Raw genomic sequence first — 17498 nt, 5'->3', positions numbered from 1 at the left:
GGAAGTTTCTGGTTGTGCTTGTCCTCTGAGCTCACAGGAGTGGGTGGACTTTCCCTGGGATCCAGGGAGGGAACTGGAAACGATTCCAGATTCTGTTCCTTAAAGCAGAAGCAGGCTTTTCAGAGACTTGCTGGACTTTGCCTGCCTTTGAGGAAGAGGGTGGCTTTGCAGTACCCAAAGAGTGGGAATTCCTTTAACTTCAAGACCAAAGACTGAACTGCCGGGGCTGGTCTCTAGGAATGCCTGGGGTCTCCCCAGTCTACACAGGGTCTCGCCAGCATGCCTGGGCACAGGTCTCATTGTGTCCTAATTCACGCCATACTGGTTAATCCATATTTTAAATAATCACCCTTGGAGATAAATAAGCAACTGTAGGAACTAAAATCCCTTCAGACCTGTATGTTCCTCACTCACCAGGTTACTTCTCAGAATAACCGCTTTGTGTTTGAAACCTTTCATTCCACCCCTCACGCACAGGGGTGCTGGGATTTGGCACAAAGTAAAACCAGTGGCAGGAATCTTAGAGCAAAACCATTATGTACTGTCTGAGGCAGAAGATTTTAAAAGAGTATCTCGACTGGTCTTTACCATAAAAGAAATCTTTATTAGTCATGTATGGTTCACAGATATTAAAAACCCAACTTTCTGGAGAAGCACAGTCCTCGTGAGGAGCTTCAGCTTTGCATCATGAGTCTTGTAGTAAAAGAAAATTAAAGTGGTACAATTTGTTTACACTATGATACTTTCTAAATAAACTCTTTTTTTAAAAAAAAGTCTAGTCTTTCCTCGAATGTTACAGCAAAACAGGTATAAAATAGACAATAAATTATAGTTTATATTTACAAGAAAGCTGTAAGTGCAAACAGATTATATATTGTTTAATCAGTTTAGTATGAAATTGGTTTCCTAGTACATGATTGTGAAAAAGACATTTAGGAAATATTTTGAAGATTTCATCTGAGTCTTTCTACAAGAGAAAAATTGTGATGGGGGTTCATAAATGCACATTCGCTCAGACCCATTCTCACTGGCGGGTGCCCCATTCTCCTGTTGGTTCTAACCCTGGGATGTAGTTTGCTGGATAGTAAAAGTCAGAGAACTGTTTTACTGGAATCAATAGGATGGTAGAACCAGAACCAGAATTAGTGTGCTTTGAAAAAAGAGCCACTCTAATAAGAAAAGGGGTGCAGAATTGCTTTCACATGTTACCAATGGCTACTAAAAATACTGCTTACCCCTTGCAGCCTCATCTCAAAGTATGACTGGTCTACTCTTGGTACTTATGGTTCAGCAAAGGACAGAACAAATGGGAGCACTGAGGGGTAGAAATTATATGGTTGGCTTTGACTACAACAAATATATTTTCACACCAACAAAACTCCAACACAAACATGTAACAGCCACGACTCAGACCAAAGGCACTTCCAAATAGCCCCAGTTACAGCACGGGTGGTTGTTCCCATCTGAAATTGGCCTTCCTAGGAATGAAAGTTATGAATAGATATATTACCCTCCCCCCCAATTTCCTTTATCTGTAAAATCTTTGATAGACTATTAAACTGGCTGATAAGCCGAGGATGCTTTTGTTCCTTCAAGATCGTTTTCCGTTTGCTTGCTAAGACCACAAATAGGGTGGTCTAAAGCTAAAACTAATTTTGGTGGGCTTTTCTTGGGTAAGCTCAACTTATCTTTCCCCAGTTAGCAGACATCATGGTACAGACATTCAAGCCCAGCTTCCTACAAGCCAACTACCACTCACATTATTTACCAAGTGAACAGTTACGAACAAAGTCCTTTCTGAGCTTCCTTGAGCAGTAAGGCACCAGGTGTGATGTGAAGGCTTCACAGTCTAATTCTGTTCTCACCGGACTTCCGTGTGCTTTTAAGGCAGGTGTGTAAAATAGCAATCCAAGGCAGGATGATGCATCCCCAGCAACTAACTATAAAGTCAGTGGCACCCGCAAGCTCTTACAGCCATGTTCCTGTACTTTTTCAAGATGACATTGGAGTTGTCATCAAAGTAGAGGACCGAGATGGCATTCAGTTTAGTGGGTGTACAGCATGGTTTCGGGACGTATTCAGGCTTCATAAGGTGAACCTGTTCCAACCAAAACAGAAGGTGGGAATAACCCTGTTATAAATCACATCTGGTCTTAGCTTCCCCCGGCTCAAAGTGAAAAGTCTGCGTGCTCACCAGCGTCTGTACAATGGCGTGATTGGTGGCGTTCATGTGTGCATTCAGGGGGAAGGAGCACTCTCCATCACAGTAATCGGCAGCATAACCCTTGGGGGCGATGATCCAGTCCTTCGTTGAAAGCAGAAAGAAGCAAACAACAACAAAAACTGATTTACACCCACTCCTCGATTCCTGCCAAATAACTAAGTGAGCAGGTATTCTCCACATTGGACGGGTAAGGAAGAAAGCAGATGCAGGGAGGGCTAGGTATATGTTCAAGGTCACATTCAAGAGGCTGAGCTGGGATTTGAACCAGGTCTGCCTGGCTCCAGAGCCCTCACACCATCTGAGGAAGCCTGAAAGTGTGCAGATGGCTGGCTCTATCTCAGAACCCAAAGGAGCTTCCCCCGGAGTCCCCAGAACTCCCCTCACTGCAGTGCCACCCACATATGGAAGAGTCTATCTTCCATCGGTAGCTCGACACCTTTATTCAATTTGCTTCTTTCCTTACACACTAGTGGTGGCGCTCGGGTGTGGGGCGAAACATTGGTGCATTTCTGGATGGTTTGGGTGAATGGATTCACAGCCCAGGAGAAGTTAATCATTAGATCAATTTTATTTTTACTCTGCCTCAAACACACAATTTAATTTGTTTAAATGCCCAAATAAATATGCGACCGTGGGCTTTCAAAGAATGGCAAAAGAGAAGTGTGAACTATGGCTACTGCTCTGAGGGACTGACAGAGCATGGGGTCCCCTCACCTGGCTTGCCTGGGCTCCTCTGAAAGGTGTCAGGTGGGTTCAGTGCACAGGTAGCCAGGCTTGCCTCTGTCTGGCTCCAGGAATCAGCATTTGTAAGGGCTCATAAGTACTGTCACATAAGGAATCAGCTCAGCTCTGGGGCTCTAATTTTTGGCAAGAGCTGCTGCCATTAAGATGAGAAGAGACTAACAAGAAAGGACCTTCTTGCCCCCCCCCCACCCCCCACTGTCCAGAAAGCTTACCTGCCATCCCAAGTCTTGGAAGCTCACGTAAAGCTCATGCTTTTTGCAGACTGCTTTTAATTCACTGCTGTTGTAATCTGTTGGGAGATCAAAAGATGTATTTATTCACTCATTCATTCATTCCAAGGTTTACATGGAGTGTGTGCATGTGCCTGGCCCTGTGCCAGGTTCTGGGAGGGACTGTGCACAAGATCCTTGCTAGACATAAGTTGGGTCCCCAGACAGCCTAGCCCTGTTTTCAATCGCTTGGTTGTTTTGCATATCCCACGTTGTCCACTCCAGGGTTGGCAACTGGGCACACTGGCACACTATGAGTAGTTGACTTGGACAGACTCCTTTAGGCAACAGGGGTATTGAGAGCCCCAGATGGTGCCACACATCCAGACAAAAATCTGCTAAAAATAGCCTCCCAACAAAAAAAAACAGAGATAAACAAATAAGCTATCCTGAGAGGAGAGTTGGAATGCATAGACTGGAGATGCAGCACTCCAGGGACTGTAGATAAGGGTACTCTTTGAATGAGGTTATGAAATACGAGTATCTGTAATAATGGAACAGAGAAGAAGAGGAATAGAAACTGTAAAGGAAAAAATTACAGAAAAAGAACAGGTAAATTTGAAAAAGAATCAAATGGGCTTTACTAAACACTATAAGCATGGAAAATAAAGATTAAATGGATGAGTTAAATATTAGAATAGACCTCACTGAGGAAAGACTTAAAGAACTGAACAACATATTTGAAGAAACCTCCTACGATATAGCACAGTCAAGTGGCTAGAAAATAATCTCTGTCTGAAGACATGGAATATAGAATGAAAAAGTCTAACATATTTCTAATGGAAATTTCAGAAAAGTGATGGAGGAGAAATATTTGAAGACATAGTGGCTGGGAATTTTCTAGAACTAAATAAAGGCAAACATCTTTAGATAGAAAACACACAATGGGACCTAAGCAGGATAAATAAATTCCTATGTAGCCACAAGTGGTAAAGCCATGGTATATCAAATACAGAGAAATTCTTAAAAGCAACCAGAAATGAAAAGAAAATGACCTATAAAGGAATACAAAGTAACTGGTAGTGGACTTCTTAGCAATAAGAATATATAATAGAAAAAATTGATGCTATCACAAAAGAGATACTATCAACCTAGAATTCCATACCCAGCTGTAATGGACACTTACTGCTTTGGCTATACAATATCCAGGATCACTTCTCACTTCCCTTATAATAAGGCCCCATTTTCCATGACAGATAGTTCTCCCTTCTGTCTCCCAGTAGACAGAAGTAGACTTCTGTCTAGATTGTAGATACATGACTTACAGCCCATCAAATGCCCCTACTCTAGAATATATAATTTGAGGGAATGACCCAAAAATGATATTAAGAATAGGTATTAAGGCAGCAAGTATCTAGGATGACAGAAGCCAAAGCAGATGATAGCTGGGTCTTGAGTCCCCAAGCTGGGTTTTCCAACTATCTTACTGATTCAGTGAGCTACCTGATACCCTTAGAATAAATTATTTTTCTCTTTAATTAGCACCTGTGCCTACCAAATGTAATGAAGAGCTCTGACTGGCTTAATTATCATTCAATAATTAGGCCACTATTTCATTTGGGGTTGATGAGCCTACCTGTTTAGGTATCATTAAAGAGACCTAAAGGAAATTTGGGAGTGGGACATAAGGCAAAGCAGGGGTAGAATACTGGGAATGATATAGACAGAGAGACCTCAGGAAGTAGCCTGCTTGGCATGTACTTACTAAAACCTATTTCCTCTGTCTACTTCCTGGGCACCCAGCTTGAGGACATTTTCCACTGCAGTTAGGTATGGAACGTGCCTCAGTGTTTCCCAGAGTATATGCTGGGAGAAGACCTGGCCATCATAAACTTCCCTCCAACCTCCACACACTCTCTTTCCTCTTTTGTCTGCTGGATGTTGAAGTTCCAGAAGATTCCAGGGCTGTTATCCCCTTTCACTCTTAAAGTTATCCTGGGTTAGAAGATCAATTATATGACTGCCCTACTTCCAGTCTCAGTCTCAGAATTTTCTCTGCTTGACATCATTCTACCAGTGTTTCCCCCCAAATACACTTCCCCCAAAATATCTTTTCTGTGCTAGAGACCAAATCTTCCCAAAGTCAACCCTGGAAATGCTAATCATGTGGGAGGCAACACCTTCCATAGACCACCTTTCTTCCAAGGCCAGGCAGACACAAGCAGCGATGATGCCCTAAGGTCTGGATTCCAGTTTCTCCTTCTGCTGGTTGCCACCAGGATGACGAAGTCAGTGGGACTTTGCTTCTATCTTCGCTAACAGTTCTATTTGAGAACTTGCTAATTTGACCCTCATTGCTCAACAAAGAGAACCTTCTCTGTAAGAACAGCTATTTCTTTTAGAGCTAGACACTGGCATTTTTGTTGTTAAGTGAGGATCAGGGCCAGAGAGAGGAAAGGGAGGAATTTAACTCTCCTGTTTTTCTTCCTACAGATACTCTCAGGTCTTACTTAAGTTTCCTTGTAACTCCATGTTAAGTGCTGGCAAAGAATATATAAATATTTGCAGAGGTCAGTGCTCCTAAGAATACTTGTGTCTGCCTCTCAGGTGTCACAGTTCTGGGCTTTGTGAGGTCAGTGCACTGCTGCCCCTTTTTTTGAGAGATGGACAGATCTCAGAAAAATATCCCCTCCTCTCCCCTGCCTTTGTATTTATTTAGATGAATGCTATGGATAAGGTCAGTAAAAATGAATGCAGTTAATATTTAACAGAAACATACCCACCCCAGTAGGATAAAGGAAAGTAAAATGGCTTTGCCTAAATGGGTTCACAGGTCAGGGTAAGAGAGAGAGAAGAAATCATGGAGCCGGAGAGAGGGGAACCAAAATGAACCAAAACAAAATACCACAAACTGGATCCAAAGTTGATGACATCATCCCAAGGGCAGCCATCTGAAGTCTGACCTGTGGACTGCTCCACCCAGATCAGGAGACTCATCAGAGTGCTTATCAAAAGTACATGTTCCTGGGTCCTTCACAGACCTACCCCAGCAGAAACCCTGGGATCAGAGCCTCTGCGACCCAGCTGAGCCTGGAAACACTATGATTTCAGAGATATTGTCCTCTCTGCTAGAGGCTCACACATTCAGACAGGAAATCTGTCTTTGAGCACCAGGAGAATTCCCTGAGCATCCCCAGGACATAGCTGTAGTCAAGCCCCAGTCTTGATCCTAGAGGATTTATGCCAAGTTGAGCAGAGAAAGTGAACTCTGGTCCTTCAAATCATTCCACGTGATTCTTTGGTATACACGTGGAGGGCAGGGCAAGCACCCAGCAACCCAAGCAGGATCAGGTACAGCCAGACAAGGCGTTTATTGCTTTTCCAAGGTGACATGGACAAGCAGGGCCCAGCCAGATCCAACGCAGGCTGGCTGTTTCCCTTTAAATGACAATCCTTCAGCAAAAGCCAGCACACTCTGTAGTGGGAAAAGGCAAAGCAACCAACAAGCAGGGAAAGGGAAAAATTCCTCTCAGGAAGAAGAGTAAGCAGAGAGGTCCAGGCAGCATTTTATAGTTGATTGTTTCTGGTGGGTGCCCTTGCTGGTACCCAAAATATATTCTTTACATCTTTCTTCGTCCAATGCCAAACTCCCTTACCCAAAGAGTTTGGCATTCAGGCTTTCTACAGCACTAAACCAGACGTACAGCAATATCCAAAAGCATCTGTCCATTTCCAAAGGCTCTACTGAGGAATTACTAGCCAGCCATTTTCCACCATGCCTAGTGACAAGAGAAGTCAGGGGAATTTCAATAAATAATTTATCTTGGAAAAGCTCCTTCCATGGGTCTGGAAACATTCTGCCAAGCTTCAGGTGTGTCTTTGATTATGTGCCATTCTTCTGGGTTATCTGGCAACCAGGTACACTAGAGGAGTGCTAGGAGACTAAAGTTGAATGAACTGTATGGAAGTTAGGTTGATCGAGTTGGGCAGGTTATTACATATCCCCCAAAAAGACATATTTTAATCTCAATTCATTCCTGTGGGTGTGAATCCATTGTAGATAAGACCTTTTGAAGGTTTTATTTTTAGTTAAGATGTGGTCCAAACTAATGAGGTTGGACTAAATGAAGACAAAGCCACATGGAGAAGCAGCTGGAACTCAGTGGAAATAGATGGTGCCACCATGTGATGGAAAAGCCAAGAACTAAGGATCACTGGCAGCCAGTCCTAAAACACTACTGGTCTTCCAGTAGAAAGCATCACGTTTCTGATGCCTTGATTTTAGGCTTCTCCTAGCATCAAAACCACAAGCCAGTGAGTTCCCATTGTTTAAGCCAACACACGGCGTGGGATTTGTGATTACAGCCCAGAAACCAGGACACTAGTTAAGGTAGGAGGACACCGTGATCAAGCATCTGGTCCTTACACTGTGGACACAACCACCAAATTTTGTACCTGAGACTCCTGCTTGGAAGTAGAGGGGTGGGCCTGCAAGGGGCCTGAGGATTGGGCAGGGCCTTCCTGTGACCCCATTACCCATACCTCTCCTTTGACTTCCCTTCTTCAACCTCACTCCCATCTTTGTCTCTGTTCCCTGCCTTCACTCTCCTTCTCACCTTCATGTCCCTTCCCATCATTCTCTTCTCTTTGGCATGTTTCATGTCCTCTCTGTGTCTAGTCATGGACTAACTCTGCAGTTAGCATGGTGCTAGTTGGGAGCTCCTTTCTCTTGCTTCTGGGCTTGGCCTAACACTCATCTTTGTGGGTAACAGTCTATTCCCCAACCTCACATCCCACTCTTCCCCTGTGATGACAGAGAGGCATTCCACCCATAGAAGAGAGCCAAGCTAGGCCAATTTGACAGTGGGAGCCCCCACAGTCACCACTCCCCCCAGGTGAACTAGAAAGTACAGGAGAGAATGACAGGGCAATGAGGCCATGGGCCTGGAGATGCCAGTCTTGGCCACATTTTCTCTGTCCTCATCCCAGATGACTGTGGCCCAGACTCCTACACCCTCCAGAGAGCACCTGGGCTCATTCCAGCCAGCATTCTTTGTGTCCGGTCCTCTTGAGACATCACATACCCAGTCCAGGAGCCATTTGATAGGAGAGCCTTGGCCTCCACTGTTTATTTTAGAAACCTAATGACCACTAACAAGCAGGCTTCCCTTGCACCGAGGCTGTGGAATTCTCAGGGTAAGGAGCCCTGGAATAAAATGGAAAAGCAGAGAACTAATTTTGGCAGGCCCAATTTGAGGGGCACTCTGCTTTTTGGGGTTGCATACGACATGAATTGGGCAACACAGCTGAACTGCAGGCCAGAGTTGCAGGCAGCAAAGGGAACAGCAGCCAAGTCCCAACCCAGGTCCCAGGGCTCTAGGACACCTGCCCATGGTCCTTTCCCAACAGTAAGGAAGGAAAATGAGAGGGAAAGGGAAAGAAATTGGAAGGGGGGAAAAGTAGAAAAAAGACTAAGTCAAGGGAAACAATAAGAAACTAGGGGAGAGGGAAAGAAAGTCAGAAGAAGGGGCAGATGGCCCCCTCTGCAGCCAGGGTTCCCTGCCCGACAGCCTCCAGCATGTACAACTAGGAAAATACTAGAACAGCAGGGGCTCAGGGAAAGCAGTTCTTAGCTTTTCCAAGCTAGGCTATAAATGCTTCCCAAAGAAAACTTGTTTTAATGTTTTTTTTTTTTCAGGGAACAATTAATTACTCTTATTTCCTTTCTCTCCTAGAATAACAAGAGCAAGGACAAAATCGTGGCTGTTAAAATGGCACCTCTGTCTTCAGTTGCCCTGGCCATACTGCCCATATCTCTGGGTCTTATCTGCCCAATCTTATCCAAAACAAGTTTCTCGCTCCCACTTGCCCCACCAAGTCAATACAGCTATTGAGGAACAGCTGGAGGCACCCCAGCTGCTTGAGTCGCTGAGGCAAGAGGACTACACTAGGATTTTGATTTCAGGTGTCTACAATCTTATAAAATGTGAGGGGGAGGTACGGCTTGATTTTCAGAGTCTAGATTCTATTTACAACCTGGCTGGGTATAGCAAGAGATAAAAATGAGGAGCTAGTCTTTCATTGCTCCAGGGTTTCTAGATCTCATAGACTCCCTGGATGGGACTTTGATCTCTACTCAGCCTTTTTCTTGAATATAAAAGAATATAAGCTAACTATTTAAAAATAGATAAAGCCTGCCCTTGCAGACTGAGCTCTAAGACTTCTCCTGCTCTGAGCATTCTCGATGCCTCCTCAGTCATTTCCAAGACTGAGTCATGAGACCCTCCAGCCCTCCTGGGAGATGGTAATGGCTGGTGAGTTATTCCGGTTTCTTGAAGCACCTATTATGCCCCTTTATTACTGCCTTTGAGCTCTGCTGGCCATTAGCACATTCACAAGGAGTGAGGGCAGAAAGTGACTCTTCGGGCTATTTTATAAGTATTATCCTCAAGGGGTTTCATGGTACATGAGAGTCAGGCATTATGAAAACAGAATTTGAAAGGATTCTAGCTTTTGGATCACCAGTGCCATTCCTGTCCTCCCCAGCTGTGGAGAAATAAGATTGGATTTCATTTAGAAAGCCCAGAACAAGCTTCAATTTCTTAATAACGAGGCATTTGAAAGTCAAGCTGCAGGCCCTAACATTTTAATATAAGATCAAAAATACAAATACAATTCCTAGCTCCTTTGAAGAATTATAAACTGGTAGTTGACAGTCCTTATCCTTGTCCATTCATCCCAAGTTTTGACTGTCTGGTACAAGTCGACACAGTCAGCATTGGCCCAGCCCATGGAAGTAAACAAGGAGCTGGCGTTAACACTCTCCAGGAACTAAAAGGCCAAACCAACATTGATCAATAGCAGTGAGATTCTCTAGCAAAATCTCTTTAGCAAAAGATTTCATAGTCTTAATAAAGTACCCAAATGATTGTTTTGCACAAGATGAATTCTAGTTACCTTTCTAATGCTATAAGGATAGTGAATGGTCCCAGTTGAAAACTTCTAGGGATAGAAGACGGTCAACAGAATATCTAAATGTATCAGAACCACATTTTCTTCCTGAGTCCTTAAAAATACATGCTTGGGTGGACTGGAAAGAGATGAGAAGACATCTTACTCTCAGAAATGCCAACAGTAGCATTTGAAGCAATGACGGACTCATCCCAAATTACAGACAGGGTCCTGAGGGGTTGCTGCTGCCTAAACGGTTGGTGGAACTGGGTGGAAGCAACACGATATTAAGGCTGAAAGAGACCTCAAAGATCATCTAATCAAATTTTACGTGAATTGTTAAAAGTGGCAGAAAATGTTTCCAAACTATCAACTGCCAAAACAAAGAACAGTTCTAAACCAGTGTGGGTAGCCAGCAGTTGGTGGACACTGCAGAAAACACCAGGCTCATCATCCAACTGGAAATCACATCAACTGCCTCCTCCTCAAAGAGGCTTTGGGAAGATCCTAGAAAATTAGTCACATAGATCAACACCTAGAATGACTGGCCTGAAACCATCCTTCAAGGCCTTCTGTTTATTGTCCACTTAATGGACAGCCCCCCCAGAAGACCAAAAAAAATGAACCCCAAGAGAAAGAGTCTATGAAAGAGGATAAATGGCATGATAGTTTAAAGCTGCTATGTATCCCAGAAAAGATCATGTTCTTCTAATACATTCCTGTGGGTGTAGACTTATTGTATGTAGGACCTTTGGATTAGGTTATCTCCATTGTGATGGGACCCACTTCATTTGATTCCAATCCTCTTATCAGAGTAATTTTTAAGAAGATAAAAGAAAAAGCCCAGAGAAATTTAGAGAAAAAAGCCCCTGGAGATGCTGAGAGAGGACACACAGGAGACAGAGATTAAGCCACTAAAGCCAGAAGTGGAAGGCATGAAAGAGAGAGCAAAGGACCAGCAAATGCCTGCAATGTGCCTTCCCACATGAGAGAGGTGTCCCGGATGCTGGAGTTGTGTCTTCAGAGTCCAGAAATCATCCTGGTGATGCCTTAAGCTGGAAATTTTCATGGCCTAAGAAATGTGAATTGTAAGTTAATAACTCCCCATTGTTAAAGCCAACACATTTTTGGTATATTGCTTTCTAGCAGCTTTAGCAAACCAAGATAAACAGCAACTAGTTGGGTGCCGCAGGGCAGGTGGACAAGATCAATAGGCCAGTAAGAAGCAGAGGCTAAAAGAGAATGACCAGGTACACTCAAATCCCTGACAGGCTACACAGCACAGCTAGGGCCAGGACTAGTGAAACGTGTAAAAATGGTAAATGAAAGTGTTAAGACACTATCCATGCACACTGGAGAAATGCAACCCAGCCAATATCAACCATTCATCTGGAACTGACAGCTGCAGAGGAGCAACAAGTGAAAACCATCCAAGGAGACTCTGATCCCAGCCCACTGCCCAGTGCATTTGTTTTGGAAAGTCCAGCTTGAACACAAAGTCCAGATGTGAGAGAAGACTTTGGTGGGTGGTACGGAGGAGGTAGACTGGGAGCTCTTGGCCATTCTCCCTGGTTGTGGACCAGTCCTGCCGTCCTCAGCATAAACAGCTAATTCCAAAAATAGCCTCATATTTCTCTGCCCTGTTTCACCCTGATGACAGGCAATTTGATTAATTATGTTCACTTCTTTCCCCAGATGCAGTACAATCTCCAGTGGGTTCTTTGGGTGGTGGTTGTTTCAGTGGAGAAATATTGAATCCTTGAGAAGCACGTCATGAAGGAGGGAGGCAGCAGAGGCAAAGTCTTCTTTTCCTTCCACTTTCCAAAAGAGTTACAAGGGAAAGTCCTACCTGGAGCACACCAGAAGCCTTGACTTCTCTGTCACTGTGAATTTACCTGGTTCACTAAGGTCCAGCAACATCTGGCCCCCTCAGAGACCTGGAGGCAGAGTATCAACCAGTTGGCCCATTTTTCAGGGTAGTACGCCAGTCTTCTGGATATCCATTCTTGCAGAGAAAGACCTTTCTCTGAGGTCTACTCTCATTAACAGTAAGAATTAATAAGGAAGAAAGATCCAGATATAAATGTAGTTCTTCAGTGAGTAACTGTTCAAACCAGTTTGAGAAGGTCTTTGGAGATAAGTGAGAAGAAGAGGAAGGATCTTTCGTGATAATACTTGGAGGTCTGGACTTTTAAATACATAAGGCCAGAGGTTTTTGTTATGAACTCTTTTGCCTCAGGACTGCTAAGAGGAGCAAAGCAAATTTGGAAACACTGGGTTAGGAAGTGGAGGGGGTGGTGGCTAGTCCAAGAAATACAGATGTGCTTGCATCTTATGATAAATTAGATCAACTTTAATACTCATATTTAATTTAAGCTTATCAAAGAAAAAAAAGTTGAAAGGACCTTGGAAAAGGATAATTGGGTGACATGGTTAAAACCAAATATTGGGAGCCATGAAAAATAAAAAAAATTAAAATAAAAATTAAAAAAAACAACAACAAATATTGGGGCAACATGTTTTCTCAATTAAAAAAAATGGTTTGGGGGTAGGGCAGGGGGTGTCTTGTGGAACAAATCAAGTAAAATTTCAATTTTAAAAGGAAATCAGCATTTTAAGAGATGCTTCCATTTCTGACACCCCAGTACCAAACTGACCATGGTTCATTAACAAATTGAAGCCTACCCTTGGCAGATGCCATCACTGTGCCCCAAAGGAAAACACTAGGTTTATTAACTCTATTCAGCAGGATTTCTCTGAAGGAAATAAAGGCAGGCACTTCTCCTCCTTTTTAAAGAAAACAACTCCTGTGCTTCTAGTGGAAAACACAGGAATACCTGTGCTGAGCAAGGCTTCCAAGAAACGCCAATGACAAGAAGCAAAACGTCATGTCACAATGGGTGGTGTATTCTCAAGTTCCCCATTCAAATTATTGGTAAACAAAGTGGCTTCTTAAATTGGAAGCTAAACTGAAGTCACTTTTCCCCAAAGAGAGACAGGGTACTTTGGAAAGCTGAAGATGAAATACATAAACAGTCACCAGTCAGTTGGAAGATTTACTGCATCTTCCAGGAGTATTTCACTTCCTTTCCGGGGATCCTGATGTATGCCCTGAGAACCTACTGCCCCCAATTGGATGCAACTAATCTTTGAGTGCGATCATGAATGCTACTGGATGTTCTTCATTTAATCTCAACCAATCCACAAGGCATTATCCCCATTTTACAGATGAATAGGCTGAAGCTGAAACAGATTAGGTGATTTGCCAAAGTTGGCATGGCTAGTAACGGAAAACCCGTTCTCTGACTACAAATCTCACTCCCTTCAACTTCATGTTTGATTCCGGGGTATTTAAACAGACAAAGGGAACCCAGAATTTACAAGCACTGACTTTCGAGTAAGCCACATCTGGGTTTGAGTCTAATACCTAACTAACAACATAAGCTGGTTGTGAGAAGGGAACATCTGTCTTCCGCTTCCCACCACTACGCTTCATGTTTCCATGAATGGACTTCAACGCACATGCTTGAAGGAGCTGTTTCTGAAGGACACTGCACTGCCACTCAGCAGTGGGACCTGCTTCTGTTCTTTTGCCCTTTTGAGCCTGCCTGTTCCCAGGTCTGGGATCTCTTGATCTACCCTCCATGCCATAAGTAGGCCATACTGGGGTGGGGCCTGGGTTCTGCCCCTTTGTATCCTATCACTGGTTGAGTAAGTCAGGACTGCAGGGTCCCAAAGTCTAAGCCAGTGCTTCTCGACCCACTCCCAGGTTCTGTCTCAGACCAATGAAGCGGAAGCCCAGGGCTGGAGTGAGAGCTGAGAGCACTGGAGGGGAAGGAAAGAGGGAGAAGGGAGGGCCCTTAGCATTTTCCAAACCCCCTTTACCAGTAACAAAGCTGATTTTTTTTTTTTTATTTGCCTCTGGGAATCTACTTTAAATTGGTTAAGAACCTGGAGAGGATGAAATGTGATTAATTAAATTACCCAAACTTCCTCCATTGGGAAATTACGTAACCCCGAACCTCAATTTTTTCATCTACAGAAAGGTGATATTGAGATTGTAGGGGTAATGGTATTAGATACCTGATATAGGGCCCAGTAACATTCAAGTGGTAAATAGTAATAATAAACACCCACTTTCCAAAACTGCCCCCACTGAACATCAGACCACACTCCCCAAGGGGTCTCTGACTCCAAAAAAAATAAGGCAATTACCTACCCCCCCCCCAAAAAAAAATCACTGCGACTCCATGCTGAAAATAATCAAATCAGCATGTCCCTAAAGATAAAGGGTACAGATAAATACAGGCCTAAAGGGAACCTTTTATAATATTAATTTCTTTCATGGACATATTTTGTTTTGGCTTTCCTTGAACCATCTCCCCTCTCCCTCTGGTAACAGAATCCCTATTTTCCCTTGGGAACCCCTTACCCCTCCCCAAGTCTTTTTGGGTAAAAGGGGGCTAATCCCATTCCCCAGCTCCAGGGTTGAGCACATGACTTAGGGCTGGCCAATCAGAGTGTTCCACATCCAGTCACGTGTTCAGGTTGGGCACATGACCCAAGACAAACCAATGAGAATCACCCTCTGGGTTTTGCTGAAGCAAGTCAGGCTCTCTGTCAGATTGAGATTGCTGAAGGTGATAAAATCCTGGAACTATGGAAAGACTTCTTTATCACCATCTGGAGACAACCTTTCTGAGAATGCTACCAACAAAGGAACATAGAAAGAGAGATTCCTGATGTCTTCTGAACCCCTGAACCCAGCCATGCCTAAAAGAACTCTGGAACTTCCCAGTATAGTGAGCTATTAAAGTCCATTATGGGGGTGGGGGTTGTTTGAGTGAAGTTTGCATCACTTCATCCAAGAGCACGGACAAACACAAGTCCATCTTGGCAGCCGACATAGCTCATTTGTACACCACAACCTCCCAGGCACAGTGCAGCTCGAAGAAAATCTACGTGCGCTCAGGATCTTTAAGAGAATGAATGGAGAACTGGAGAAACATAACCAAAAGTCAGACACGTGACTGCATAAAGAGCCACCCAGGCCATTTCATTTGCCACGCAGAAGCAGTTCAGTGGCTGGAGTCATCAGCATGCCATTTGTTCTCACAGAGGCCAGAAAACCAGCCAGGCCGCCTGGGAAACAGATCCCACCCAGAGACCTACCTGAAGCCCTGGAGACCCGGGGTATGTCCTGGGATGGCGAGGAGCGGTTGCGACTCTGCTGCCGGCGCCGGCTGGGGGCTGACCTTGCGGCACGGATGTGCACCTCGCTCACTTTGAAGAAGGCCACCATGAAAGGCTGCTTGTCATATGGGCCGTCTCTGCCCACCAGCCCTGCAGCTCGTGGATTGATGCTGAGCCCTTTAATGTAAACAAATCAGGCCTCTGTTTAGTCCACTGAACCTTATCCTGTAAACTGCATTGTTTTATGACACTTTCTAGCCTCCTGGATGCTAATAAAGAAGGAGAATTTAGGAAATTCTGCAAACCAAATCTCTGATGGCTTCCTTTGGATGGACAACATCAAACCCCACCTTATGAGGTTAAATGAGTCTAATGCAGGAGTGGTTTGAAGTTGCATGAAGCTTCCATTTCTGATATTCTTGTTCATCTGCATTCACTTTTTCTGATACTTACTCTTCCCAAGAAATGAGGCTGCTCCACAAGCAGAGTTTGCATGGTCTGACGGCCCCTGTTGGGCAAGGATTGGCAGCAGGAACTCTAGCTGCAGAGCTCTGATGCTCCAAGAGAGAGAAGCATCCCAGAAGGGTCCTCGAGACAAACTCAACACTCAGAATGTAAACTTTAGCTCCTGCCTTTCTCTTTCTCTCAACATCGTTCCACGTGCTGCTGCCTAGGACAGTTATCCTTGCATTGCAACTCTTAGAACTTCAACTAACCTTTGTGGTGGGCTTGGCCCAGCCCTAACCCTAGGACCTTTCTAAGAGACCTCGGGGAAAAGGTTCTAGTTTTCAATTTAAGTCACAAAGGAACATAAGTCAGGGCACCCTGGATCTAAGGGAACCGCTGTAAGCCATGGCTCTTCCACAGACTATTGTAAATGAAATGAATGAAAACCACAATGTGTCAGACTTTGGTAGCTTCAGAGTCACCACTCACCGTCCCTGGTCACCACGCTCAGCTGGAGGCCCATGTTATGCTGAGGGGTCACGACCCACAGATTGCTAGTGGCCGTGATGTCAAACTCCAGCCAGCCTTCCTCTGAGGCCCACACTACACGGGTGTCCAACAGGAATAGGTCAGAGTCTCTGAAAGAAAAGAGAGGCCATATGGTGAAGGATGCACCACCCCTTGGCCCATATCCTCTGTGTCCTAGAGGGAAAAATGCCCCCAAACACCAAAGCACACCCCAATCACCCATGAAGCACTGTGTACACCCACTCAGGACTCTGACTGGACACTGGTACGAGACCACTCAGGTCCTGTGCGTGAGGCAATTGGGAGACAAATGAGTGCTAGAAAATTCTCTATAGAAACCCATTTTATCCTGAACTTGAGAGGAGTCCTCACCTTGACCTATGCCTTGCTTTTGTTGCTCATGTCAAATCTTTTTTGGGAAGTAGGACAAATTACAAATGAATAAATAATACCTCCCTCCTCCTTACTTTTAGCTAATTAAAATCAGGATTAACTGGGAGCATTTAGCAAAGTAATGCTTTGTCTTTTTTCTTTTTTTCCTTTTAGGATCTGAAAGTATTCTCTCATTAGTTCTTAAGGAGAAGCAAAGCGCCATATCACTGCTGAGTAATCACTAGTTTTCAATGAGGGCCTTTGAATGATCTATAGTGACTTTTTTAAAAATACATTTTTACTGAGACATCTTCGCACATATATAGTTCATCCAAAGTATACAATCAATGGCTCAAAATATTACTTAATTGTGTATTCATCACTATGGTCATTTTCAGAACATTTGTTTCATTCCAGAAAAAGAAAAAGAAAAAGAAAAGAATTATACATCCATACCACTCACTAATCCCTCTCATTGACCACTATTATTTCCATCTACCCATTTTTTTAACCCTTAAGCCCCCTATTATTTATTTTTTGTCCTTTTTTTTTTACTCATCTGTCCATACCTTGCACATAAAAGGAATGTCAGCCACAAAGTTTTCACAATCACACCGTCACATTGTAAAAGCTATATAGTTATACAATCATCTTCAAAACCCAAAGCTACTGGAAAACAGTTCAACAGTTTCAGGTATTTCCCTCTAACCCCTCCAATACACCATAAACTGAAAAGGGCTGTCCATATAATGTATAAGAATAACGTTTCAACTCTGTTTGAAATCTCTTAGCCACTGAAACTTTATTTTGTCTCATTTCTCTCTTCCCTG

The 17498-nt window shown here is 43.8% G+C and overlaps 1 protein-coding gene across 4 annotated transcripts in view; it reads right to left on the bottom strand.

The window, feature by feature from the left end:
• Window positions 1-583: 583 nt before the first annotated feature.
• The window catches only part of BMP6 (bone morphogenetic protein 6), a 164926-nt gene continuing 148011 nt past the window's right edge, over window positions 584-17498 (bottom strand). The window contains exons 3-8 of one of the 4 annotated variants that reach the window (XM_077144088.1): window positions 16258-16406; window positions 15301-15498; window positions 3181-3257; window positions 2195-2305; window positions 1760-2098; window positions 584-1478 (exon numbers count right to left, since the gene is read on the bottom strand). In XM_077144088.1, the coding sequence (XP_077000203.1) occupies window positions 1949-2098; window positions 2195-2305; window positions 3181-3257; window positions 15301-15498; window positions 16258-16406 (685 nt within the window). In that variant the 3' untranslated portion in view covers window positions 584-1478; window positions 1760-1948. The remainder of the gene's footprint in view (window positions 1479-1759; window positions 2099-2194; window positions 2306-3180; window positions 3258-15300; window positions 15499-16257; window positions 16407-17498) is intronic. The other 3 variants (XM_077144090.1, XM_077144089.1, XM_077144091.1) reach the window with 3 other exon arrangements.

This window comes from Tamandua tetradactyla, chromosome 25 (genome assembly GCF_023851605.1).
Source record: "Tamandua tetradactyla isolate mTamTet1 chromosome 25, mTamTet1.pri, whole genome shotgun sequence".
NCBI classification, from domain to species: domain Eukaryota; kingdom Metazoa; phylum Chordata; class Mammalia; order Pilosa; family Myrmecophagidae; genus Tamandua; species Tamandua tetradactyla.
Note: the sequence above shows the minus strand (reverse complement) of the source record. Positions and strands in the feature narration are given on the sequence as shown.